The sequence below is a fragment of the Oxyura jamaicensis genome, chromosome 1 (genome assembly GCF_011077185.1).
Source record: "Oxyura jamaicensis isolate SHBP4307 breed ruddy duck chromosome 1, BPBGC_Ojam_1.0, whole genome shotgun sequence".
Classification (NCBI taxonomy): domain Eukaryota; kingdom Metazoa; phylum Chordata; class Aves; order Anseriformes; family Anatidae; genus Oxyura; species Oxyura jamaicensis.
Genome location: NC_048893.1, coordinates 204,403,435 through 204,414,756, shown reverse-complemented (window position 1 = coordinate 204,414,756; position 11,322 = coordinate 204,403,435). Strand labels below are relative to the sequence as shown.

The 11,322-nt window shown below is 69.0% G+C and overlaps 1 protein-coding gene across 1 annotated transcript; it reads left to right on the top strand.

Moving 5' to 3' along the window:
* The first annotated feature begins 2,626 nt into the window (after nucleotides 1–2,626).
* Nucleotides 2,627–7,608, top strand: FAM160A2 (family with sequence similarity 160 member A2). The gene is made up of 11 exons (XM_035331166.1): nucleotides 2,627–2,999; nucleotides 3,072–3,674; nucleotides 3,771–3,929; nucleotides 3,998–4,084; nucleotides 4,186–4,353; nucleotides 4,428–4,507; nucleotides 4,714–4,883; nucleotides 4,974–5,996; nucleotides 6,072–6,250; nucleotides 6,514–6,676; nucleotides 6,926–7,608. Exons 1-11 carry the CDS (start codon nucleotides 2,862–2,864, stop codon nucleotides 7,219–7,221), a joined length of 3,066 nt encoding a protein of 1,021 aa, XP_035187057.1. The 5' UTR covers nucleotides 2,627–2,861; the 3' UTR covers nucleotides 7,222–7,608.
* Nucleotides 7,609–11,322: the final 3,714 nt, after the last annotated feature.

The following is an 11,322-nucleotide window of genomic DNA, read 5'->3' as shown; positions in this document are numbered from 1 at the left end:
TGTGTCCGCCTGTCCGTGTGTCCGCCTGTCCGTGTGTCCGCCTGTCCTCGTGGGGGTGTCCGGGTCTGGCAGGCCCGGGGTGGTTGTGCCTCCACGAGCACCACGTAGCGCGGGCCGGCCGTGGGGCGATGCTGACATTGCCTTGGGGGTGCGTGTCCCAGGCACCTTCTGGGACACCCGTGGCCGTGGGACCGGGCATGCGGCCGTGCCGGGCAGCAGCACTTGTGGCTCGTGGCGCACTGTGCGCACTGCCCGCAGACACCGGGCTGGTGGCCGCACTTGGTGCTGCGTGCCGTGGGGCAGCGGTGCCCTCGGCACCCCTGGAAGCACCCCACACCTTGCCGACAACGTGCGAGTCCCGGGGACTGGGCAGGGTCGACGCTGTGGTCACCTCTTGGAGTCCCTGCTCTGGTGCCAGGCGGGTGCTGGACACCAGTGTGGGCTGAGCCCCCTCCAGGCCACGTCCCCTGGGGGCTCTGGCTGGTCCCGGTGCAGCTGCAGCGTCCCAGGTCTGGTTTCTGCGATGCATTGCCGTGAGCTGGGTCTCACGGAGCGCCTTGCTCTGTCTGGGTCCGTCTGTTAGCGTGCCTCCCCCTGCCCGGCGTGGCGCCCGGTGTGGCTCGGTGCTGCGGGTGCTGCCCGTGGTCGTCCCGGTGGCAGCAGTGCCGTGGGCTCTTGGCGCGAGGTGCTGGGCATGCTGACTCCTCAGGGTCTAACTTTAGCAACTGCAGTAAGACTGCACCCATATTGGAATGGGAAGCTCCTCGCCGCGTGGTATAAATACATCTGGCTGGTTCCTAAAATACCCGGCGGCAGCGTGCTGCCTCCCCCGGCGGTGCTGCTGGCAGCGCGGCGCTCGGCTGCCTTCAGTGCCAGCTCTGTGCCCCTCACGCCGCGTGGAAGCTGCCGGCACCGCTGCCCGACAGCTCCTTGCACTTCCCACGCCGGGTCTCTGCCTGTGCTCTGGGTGTGCTGCTGCTCACTTCCCTTTTTGTGCCTTTTGTGGTTTAGGTTTCCTTGCGTGGCTTCTTTCACACCCCGCCTGTGGCCCTGCGGTGTCCCCTCGGCGTTGTCCCAGTGCTGCCCTCCTGCCCCTGGTGGTGTCCCACCAGTGCCGGCAGAGCCGGGCTGGGCACGTGCTGGGACGGCGCCGTGCGGAGCAGCGGGACCGGGGCCTTGCCTGTGCTGGGGGCAGCAGGGGATGCCTGGCACAGAGTGTGGGGATGGAGCACAGGAGCTCTGTGGCACTGGGGGGAGGCCAGGGAGTGTGGGAGCCATGGCTCCATGTGCTGCCCCCAGCTGCCACGCTGCTGTGTCCTGGTGGCAGTCAGGGCAGAGCTTTCCAGATGGGGACTCCCCGGCCCTGTGCCCCTTGCTCCTGCCCTGCCCCTCGCTGGGTGCTGCCACAGCCCCAGGGCCAGGTTCTGCTGGTGCTCCCGTGCCCCGAGTGACGGCCGTGGGGCCTGGTCTGTGCCCTGGTGGGAGAAGGGGCTGAGCACATGGGGCCTTGTGCCTCTGGCTGGGGTGCCTGAGCTGCTGCACCGCACTGTGGCACGGCTGCGGGGCCCCGTGCCTGGCTGAGCCTGCTGCCGTCACGGGGCTGGGCTGGGGGCAGCTCTCCCGGTGCCACCGGGTGCCCCCGCACTTGGCTCCCGGCTGGCTCCAGGGTTCAAAGTGCAGGGCTGGGTGTGGAGGCAGAGCCACGCCAGAGCCCTCCTCCGCTCTGCTTCCTCGTCCGTCCCGTCCCGTGTCTTGTCCCACCTCCTGGCAGCCGACGCTGCCGCCTCTTCCTCCCGGTGCTGCTGGGCGCGCCTGGGGCAGCGCCCAGGACCCGGCCCCTTCCCGAGGCTGGGCCCCCCTGGCCCCGCTCCAAGCCCACTGGGGCGGGAGCCCAGTGCTGGGACAGGGCAGTGCCTGTCCGTGAGCGTCACAGGGCTCTCAGCTTCGCTCCAGCGTCTGCCGGGAGGTTTTGGCTGTGCCGTGGGGCCTTGTGCCAGGTTTGGGAGCTGCTGTCCCAGCCCCGCACGCAGGTAGGTGACGTCCAGCCTGTCCTGCTGCCTCAGGGCTGGGCCTCGGGTCCCACCAGGCTGCTTGCCCTGGGGGGCTCCTCTGGGTGCTCCCCTCCAGGCTTGTGCCTCCCGTGGTGACGTGGGGCTGCTGCAAGCTGGAAGCACTCACGGAGTCGTCCCCATGCCGGTGCTGCTGCTTGCCTGTGCCCTCCAGTTGTGTGCTGCTGATGTGTGTGTGTGTGTCGGGGGGGGGCTGCCTGTCTGGCTCCATGCCTGTTCCCCGCCCCAGGCCCAGGGTGGCAACAGCAGCTCCCTCACCCCCCGCAGCCGCAGCCCAGGCCTGCAGTGTGAGCCCAGCCACAGCTCCAGGATGGCAGTGCCGGCCCCGCGCCCCTCCTGGCATAGCGGCAAGGCATTGGCCCCTCCGGGAGCTTCCTGGTGCAGCCAGGCCCCAGCAGGGCTCCGCTGGAGCTTCCAGAGTCAGTGCAGGTGGGCGGGCAGCCAGTGTCACCCCTGCCCTGTGTGACCCAGTGCCAAAACACAAGGAAGGGTTGGGTGCAGTGCAGGTGATGGTGGTGTGGCTCTGCTCCCGGGGCGGGAGCTGGCACTGTGGAGTGCGGGGCCTGGGAGGAGCGGTCCCAGGCCAAGGATTCCTGCTGCCCCAGCTCACCCGTGCTGAGCTGCTGCTCTCCCACAGCCCGGGCCGTGGTGACAGCAGCATGGAGTGTGGGGCCCCGTGGGTTGGCTGCTGCCCTGTGCCCCCGCAGCGCTGCCACGCAGACGTCGGATGTGGCCCAGCCCGCAGGGTGCTGCACCGCTGCCTGTGAGCCCCCCGCCACGCACCGTGTCCCCATGGAGAGGATGAGCTGGCTCAGCAAGCTGAACCCCCGGGGGGCCGGGCACCGCACCGCCCGCAGCGCCAGCTTGCAGAGCCCCGTCACCGCTGACCCCGAGACTTGCCTCATGGTCTTCAAGAACCACTGGTCCCAAGTGAGTGAGCCGCCGTGGGGGCGAGCCCAGGGCATCCCCCCCCAGCCAGGCAATTAACACCGCTGCCCCCAGGTGCTGCGGATCCTGGAGCGGCGGGGCTGCAAGCCGGCCCCTGACGACCTCAGCGCCGTGCGCAACAACACCTACCAGATGCTGAACCTGCTGGCGGAGGACCGGCCACGGGGCGACGCAGCTGCAGGGCCCATCCTGGAGTTTGTGGTGGCAGAGAATCTCCTGGAGCGCCTGCTGTGCTGGCACCTGCAGGGGGACTTCACGGAGGAGCGCAAGGTGGAGCAGCTGAAGCTCTATGAGATGCTCATCAGCCAGGCCCGGCAGCCCCTGCTGCAGCACAAGCCTGTGCTCACGCCCCTGCTACGGCTGCTCAGCCTCTGTGCTGAGCCCGCCTCGGCGCTGCTGGAGAACAGCCTGGTGCTGCTGCTCAACCAGCTCTGTGTCTCTGTGGCCAAGGAGCCCGCCATCCTGGAGCTCTTCTTCCACAGCCACACGGACCAGGGCCCTGCCAACCTCATCATATTCTCCCTCCTCATCCCCTTCATCCACCACGAGGGCGTCCTGGGGCAGCAGGCCAGGGACGCGCTGTTGCTTATCATGGCCATGTCTGCCAGCAACCACACCGTGGCCAAGTCCATCACCGACAATTCCTACTTCTGCCCGGTAAGGCCGGTGCTAGCGTGGTGCCTGTGCTGCCAGGGGCTGTGCCCTGCTTGGGGCTGCACGCCCCAGTGCCGTGCTCGATGCCTGTCCCCCCAGGTCCTGGCCACAGGCCTGAGCGCCCTGTACTCCTCTCTGCCTCGCAAGATTGAGGTGCGGGGGGACGACTGGCACTTCCTGCGCCGCGAGGACTGGATCGGCGTCTCCTCCCTTGTGCTCTTCATGAACTCGCTGGAGTTCTGCAACGCTGTCATCCAGGTGGGGCTCGCTGCTGGTGGTGGCGTGCGCAGGGCGGCTTGAGCGGCCCTGACCCCTCTGCTCTGCAGGTTGCCCACCCGCTGGTGCAGAAGCAGCTGGTGGACTATGTCCACAACGGGTTCCTGGTGCCCGTCATGGGGCCAGCGCTGCACAAGGTAGGGGCTGCCCCGGCCGGGGCTGTCTGGGTGGGCAGCAGGGCTACGGGGTGCCCTGCGCAGGTCCCGGCCTGGCGCACGCCCAGCTGCTGCTCCTGCAGACCTCCATCGAGGAGATGATCGCCAGCACGGCGTACCTGGACCTGTTCCTGCGCAGCGTCAGCGAGACGGCGCTGCTGAAAACCTTCCTGCGCTTCGTGCTGCTGCACCGCCATGACAATGCCACCATCCTCGACACCCTCGTGGGCCGCATCAACAGCAACTCGCGGGTGAGAGGCACGGGGGCCGCAGTGGGGCCAGCTCGTGGGGCGCTGCGGCTGCCTTACACCCCCTCGGTCCTCAGCTCTGCATGGTCTCCCTGAGCCTCTTCCGGACACTGCTCAGCCTCAACTGTGAGGACGTGATGCTGCAGTTGGTGCTCAGGTAACCTGCACCATGCCTGCCCTGTGGCAGCAGGGAATGGCTGGGGCATTGCCTCGCGGGTGAGACACAGCTGTGGCATGGAGGGGCAAGCGCCTGGGTGGGGGCACCCCTGGGGGTTCTAGCGGTGGGGTGGGACGGTGCTGGCCCCCTCTGTTCCCGTCCTGCGGTCTCGGCACGTCCCCGCGCGCAGCCCCGCGTCCCCCCAGGTACCTGCTGCCCTGCAGCCACGTCATGCTGAGCCAGAAGCGGGCGGTCAGGGACCTGGACATCTACGGGAAGACGGCTGCCAAATTCCTGTCGCTCATCCCACGCTGCTGCCGTCCCGAGAGCCTGCCGCTGCCTGAGCGGGAGGAGGAGCATGCCGCCTGGTCCAAGGGTACGGTGCCGGTCCCCTTGCCACGCCTGGAGTCCCTGTGCTGAGCCCCCAGCCCTGTGCTGCTCTGAGCGCCTGCTTCTGCTCCTGCAGGCCAGGGCAGCCCCAATGTGGACGCCTCCTCCGTGGTGACAGTGCCGAAGCCCTCCACGCCGTCCCGCCTCGCCTTCTTCATGCGGCAGCAGAGCGCCGGCCCCGAGGCATCTGGCGCTGTGCCGCCGCGCTCCCCCGGCACGCCATGCAGCAGCCCGGGGCATCGTGCCGGCCGCTGGGAGGAGGTGTCGGAGCTGGACAGGAACTACCTGGAGTACCTGCGGGACGCGCGCCACAGCATCGACCGCTGCGCCTGGGCCTGCCGCGTCTGGTCGGCCCCCTATGACGGCGAGGAGCCGAGTGCCACTGGTGCAGCCCCCACACCCGATGGCAGCCACCCGCCCGGCCCCGAGGGCTGCGGTGCCCCACGCCCTTCGGGACCCCCCACCCCGCGGACTAAGAAGCGGGGCCTGCCCGAGGAGGGGGCAAGGGAGGGCCCTGGGGGGGCGCCTGTCCCCGGTGAGCCCTGCACCGGGGGACCCAGCCCCAGTGCCCAGGACTCGGGAGCCCTGGTGAACGGGGCGCATGGGCTAGTGGAGCCAGGGCGTCCCGAGGGGGACGTGGCGGTGAAGAAGGTGCGCAGGAGCCCCCAGGGTGAGGGGCTGGCGCAGAATGGGGCTGCGCCCCCCCCCAGCCCCCAGCCGCAACCTGCAGGCTGGGAGCCGCTGCCCTCCGTGGACTCGCTGCTGGAGGAGCTGCTGGCCAAGGCACCGGCCGAGCCCAACGGGGCTGGCGTCAGCATCGAGGCCTTCACGGAGGAGCTGCGGGAGATTGAGGCCGAGATGAAGAACGGCGGCGTGGCCCTGCCCAGCCCCAAGGAGCCACCCTGCGCGCCTGAGCTGCCCCTGTCCCATGAGGAGGAGGAGGCCTACGCCAGCTTTGCTGCCCTGCCCGAGGGCGAGCTGCCGGCCGGGCCGGGGGAGGCTGCGGGGCGGGTGCTGCCCCGGCCCCTGGACCCGCTGGCACAGCTCATCGCCAGCCCCCCGCGTGCCGTGGGGCCGCCCCCCAGCCAGCCCTTCACAGGTGGGGCCGGGCGCAGGGTGTGGGAGGGCGGCCGGGTCCCCCCTTGCGGCATCCAACGCGTGCCCCTGCCTGCAGGCCCCTTCGTGACGGCGCTGTTCGGCAAGCTGGAGAACATGCTGCACAACTCGCTGTACGTCAACTTCCTGCTGACCGGGCTGGTGGCACAGCTGGCCTGCTACCCGCAGCCGCTGCTGCGCTCCTTCCTCCTCAACACCAACATGGTCTTCCAGCCCAGCGTCAAGTCCCTGCTGCAGGTACCCGGGCCGGGAGTGGCGGTGCTGAACGCCAGCCAGGCGAGCAGCGACGGCCTGTGGGGTTGTGGTTTTAAATTGGTGGGAAACAGAAGTGCGGAGGTGCCAGCAGGCCACCTCTCCAAAGAATGCTTATCAGTATGGTGATAGATGCTTTTTATTTGCTTATTTTTATATTTATATCCATATTATGTATTTATATTTATGTATGAAAAGTGTACATCTGCCTGGGGCTGGCTGATTCTCTCCCGCCCTCCCTCCCACAGGTCCTTGGCTCGGTGAAGAACAAGATCGAGAGCTTCGCTGCCAGCCAGGAGGACTTCCCCACGCTGCTCTTCAAAGCCAAGAAGTACCTGATTGCCCGGGGGAAGCTGGACTGGTCAGACACGCCGAGCGTGGTGCCGGCCCTGCGCCGCTCTGAGACGCTGGGTGAGGCTGGGGCCAGGGCGGGGGGGAGCAGCGCCCACCCTGAGGGTCCCACCACGAGGGCTGGGGGCTGGCACACAGGGCTGGGGCTGCACCAGTGCTGGGGGCTGCATGGGGCCGGGGGGCTGCTGCAGTGGTGGCGCAGAGGGCTGGGGGCTGCGTGGGGCATCGCACGGGGGCTGCACCACACGCAGGGCGGGGGCTGCCTCTCCCAGGGGGCCCGGGTGGTGCGGGCCTGACGCTGTCCTGCAGCCCGCAGCCGGAAGCCGTCGCTGGGCGAGCTGATCCTGAGGCACGCCAACAGCCCGACGCGGGCACGCCAGGCAGCCCAGCTGGCGCTGCAGCAGGTGCGGGATGGGCCGGTGCTGCAGGCGCTGGCGGGGGCCACGCTCTTCCGCGGTTCGGCCGAGAAGCAGAGCGAGGCGCTGCGGGTCAAGAACGCCGTCTACTGCGCCGTCATCTTCAGCGAGTTCCTGAAGGAGCTGGCGGCCATCGCCCAGGCCCACGCGGTCACATCCCCGTTCCTGACCGAGCCCCCCGAGGAGTGACCGCGGTGGGCGCCTTTTTAACCACGCGCAGGGCACGGACCTTTTTAATTTATTGGGGATGAATGTTGTGCTGAGAGCTGGCTGCGGTGCGGCAAGGGGAGGCGGCTGCCCGCGGGGATGCGCCGGGGCCGGCAGGGCCGGATCCTGTGCTGCCTCACGCGGGGCGGGCCGGCTCTGCCCCCCACCCCCTGGGTCCCCACTGTCACCCCGTCACCTACCCCCTCCTCTCTATGCAACACCCCGTGCCGTGGGGCAGCCCCACGGGGGCTGTGGGGCGGCGGGTCGGGGCCGGGGCATGGGGTGTGGGGGCTGGGTGGTGCATGGGGAGGGCTGGTGTGTCTGTGCTGTGTCAAAGCCCTTCTGTAATAAAGGGTCTGGTCGAGGGCACTGCTGCTGCCATCCCTTCAGGGGTGAGGGGTGCAGGCACTGGGGTCCCCTGGTGCTGCCTGGCTGTGGGGGCCCGGCCCTGCTCCAGCCAACCCCTGTGCTGGTGCTATAGCTGCATCCTGCACCAGGGCCCCAGGGGGCTCGTGCCTTGGGTCCTGCCTCCAGCTGGGCCCCGGCAGCCCCCAGCCCCCTGCACCTGGAGGATGGCCCCCAGCAGCACCCCACAGTCAGGGCAGGGACACAGCTGCAGCAGGTCACGGTGTTTATTTGTTGTACAAACATTGCAAAGCGTGTGGGCCTAGGGCACCATGAGTGGATTCCAGCCCCCATAGGGCTTGGCTTGGGCAGAGAGAGGGCTGCAGCCAGGGCTCCCACCCTGCTGCATAGGGCTGGGATGGTTCCAGTGCCCGAGCCCCCTGCCTGTACTGCTGCTGGATGAGCCCCTGGCTGGGACTGCAGCCTGCCCTGCCTAGCGCTGGGCACTGTCTATGCCTGGCACTGTCAACCTGTCCCTCGGTCCTGCAGCCAGGCAGGCACCTTCCAAGCACCCCCATCTACCTCCACGTGTAACTGTAGGGCTAACCTGCTGAATGGGGGGGTGGAGGGGGGGTCACAATCACCCCCCCAGCCACCCCCCTCCCTCTGTCTCCAGGCATGGGCTGGGGAGGGCCACACACCCTCACCCTCAGAGCAGGGTCTCCTTGCAGTCGTGGCTGCAGGTTGGCCCCTCGAACTGCAGCTCGAGTGCCTGCTTGGGGTGCAGCCTGGGATCCCGTGGGGCGAAGGGCAACAGTGGCCATGAGAGCCCATTGTGCCTGTGGGGGGTGGCTGCAGAGCACCAGCACCACAGGCATGGCCACGGCCAGCAAGCATCCAGAGGAGGAGGCTGGTGGGCTCCGTGGGGAGGTGTTAGAGACAGGTGAGTAGCTGCGTGGGGCTGGGTGAAGTGGCACCGCTGGGGCCCTGTGCTGCGTCAGCAGGCACAGGATGGCGGTGTGGCCACACGGGGCAGCCAGGGCAGGGATCCGGCCATGGCTGTCAGCAAGGCAGGGGTTGGTGCCGCGTTCTAGCAGCACCTGGACCACCTTGGCATGGCCCTCCTGGGCAGTGATGCCCAGCGCCGTCACTCCTTGGCTGCAGGCCTGGCCGATGTGGGTGTCACAGTCCAGCAGCAAGCAGGCGGCGGTGGCCTGGCCCTGCCAGGGGGCCGAGCGCAGGGCTGAGCATTGCTCGCTGTCCACTGCATCCACCTGGGCCCTGTGCTGCAGCGGCGGCTGCACTGACTGCAGTGCTGTGCGCCCCTGGGTGTCCCAGCCCTCAGGGTTGGCCCTGTGCTCCAGAAGCAGCTCTGCCAGCGCTGGGTGCTCCTCCAGCACCAGCAGGTACAGCAGGGTCAGCCCTCAGCACCAGGCAGGCTGGGATCGGTCCTCAGCACCAGGCAGGTTGGGGTTGGCCCTGTAGTGCAGCAGCAGCTCAACAGTGGGGTGGTGGCCACGCAGGGCAGCAATGGCCAGGCAGCGCCGCCATCGGGGCTGCAGAGGTCCGGGGGTGAGTGGCTGTCCAGCAACAGGTGCAGGCAGGGGCAGTGTCCCTCCTGGGCAGCCAGGTGCAGTGGGCTCCAGCCCCACGTGTCACAGGGCTTCTTGTCCAGCCCCTGGGCCAGTAGTGCCTGCTCTATGGCTGCTGCTGCCACAGCCAGCGCTGTCCGCCGCTCGGGGTCCATGTGGTCCATGGCTGCTCCCCAGAAGAGCAGGGCACTGACCACTGCCCCATGGCCCGTGGCAGCCACCAGCAGTGCTGTGTGCCCAGCCACATCCACCTTGACCACCTGGACGCTGGCCTCCAGCAGCAGCTCCACCATCTCGGTGTGGCCTTCATAGGCAGCCGCCAGCAGGCCATCCATCACAGCTGCTCCATGTAGGCACTGTGCTCCAGCAGCAGCCCCACCACCTCGCTGTAGCCTCGGCCACCTGGCACACAGAGGGCAGCCACTGAGTGCTGCGTGCTTGTCGGCATCAGCATGGCTGGGCTTGGCACCATAGGACAGCAGCAGCTCCACAACGGGGCAGGGCCCATGTAGGCAGTGGCAATGAGGGGGGTCCAGCCCTCAGCGTCAGCCTAGTCCACATGGGCACTGTGCCAAAGCAGCATCCAGATGACATCCTTGTGGCCACCCCAGGCATCTTCCCACAGTGCTGGTTCAGCACCTCGTCAGTCTGCTGTGTCAGGTGCTGGCACAGGGCAGGCTCATGGTCCAGCTGGCACAGGATGTACTGCTGCACGTCCTGTACCACCGCCGCCTTCCACAAGTCATCCAGGCACAGGCAGCAGAAGCCTGGAAGGGAAATGCATCAAGGGGGGACCATGGCTGCCCCCTGCCCTCCTGTGTCTGCCCCCACCCACTCCTCAGTCCCCAGCCCCGCTTACCAGTGAAGCTCCTTGCCATGCCGGCAGGCCGAGCAGACCAGCAGCAGCCAGGGGGGCAGCAGGGCCTGGTGCTGGGCCAGCAGCTCTGCGATGGTGCTGCTGCATCCCGATGGCTTCCACTCACCCTCAGCCACCAGCATCCCCTCAACCAGGGCAGCCACCAGCAGCAGCAGGGGCTGCTCTGGGGCACAGCAACGGCAACAGCACAGCCCTGGGGGTACACAGCAGCACCTGAAGCTGTGCCAGGACCCTGCCTCATACCTGCAGGAGACCCTGGTGCAGCGCTGGGGGTTACACCTGTCGCCCCTCTCCTCTTGAAGGCCTCATCTGTGTCCAGCGTGCTGTCAGCAGGCAGTGGGGCAGGGGGCAGCCGGTAACCCTGCAGCAGTGGGCAGTGCTCCAGGGGCCACAACAGTCCCAGGACGAAGCAGTGGGGTGAGAGCGTGTTGGTACCCTGTGCCTGGCAGAGCTGCCAGCCCAGCACCCGAGCGGCCAGACTGGCACGGTGCCCAGCTGCTGAGGTCGGGCACAGCAGCTTGGTGCACAGCACCGTCTTGCCACAGCTGGGATCCCCAGTCAGCATCACGCTGCTCCCCTGCCTGTGCACCAGCCGCTGCCACAGCCGCTGCAGGGGCCAGCGGAAGGACTTGCCCTGCAGCGGGCTGCCCATGCCCCCGGGTTCCGTGGGGTCTGGGGGGGCACGGTGCATGCTGCGCCCTGGGCGCCCCGTGGCCAGCGGGGCAGGGGGCTCCTCCGTGCAGACCGTGCTGCCGGGCCCTGCCAGGGGTCACCGCGTCCCCGGTGCGCGGCAGTCGGCACGGCGGGGCAGGTACCCGGGGGGAGAGGGGTCAGGGGCACCGGCAGCCCTGCCTGCGCTGCGCCCCCAGCCCGCGGTACAGCCCCCGCCCCACACCGCGCTGCAACGGCAGGGCTCGGGGCGGCACCGGCAGGGACCCCAGCGCGGCCCCCCCGAGCCCCGGGGCATCGGGACCCCGCGCGAGGGGCCGGGACCCCCCGGCTGCCGGGCGGGAGGGGGGCGGGCACGGGGCGGGGGCGGCTCTTACCGTGCCCGGGAGCGGAGCGGAGCGGCGGAGCTTCCGCCGGCCGGGCGGGGCGGGAAGCGGCGGCGGCGGCGGCTGAGCCCGGGGCACCGGGAGGGTCCGTCCGCGGGGCTCCGCCGGCTGCGCCCGGACCGGCACCGGGGGCTGGACGATGCGGGGCGGAGCGGGGCGGTGCGGGGCGGTGCGGGGCTTCGGTGCATGTATTGATCTGCTCGAGGGTAGGAAG

Excerpts from the sequence above, each read along its gene's own strand:
- FAM160A2 (XM_035331166.1), top strand. The coding sequence starts at position 2,862 with ATGGAGAGGATGAGCTGGCTCAGCAAGCTGAACCCCCGGGGGGCCGGG. Across the intron at positions 3,000-3,071 it reads TCAAGAACCACTGGTCCCAA|GTGCTGCGGATCCTGGAGCG; the intron begins GTGAGTGAGCCG and ends CGCTGCCCCCAG. Across the intron at positions 4,085-4,185 it reads TGGGGCCAGCGCTGCACAAG|ACCTCCATCGAGGAGATGAT; the intron begins GTAGGGGCTGCC and ends CTGCTCCTGCAG.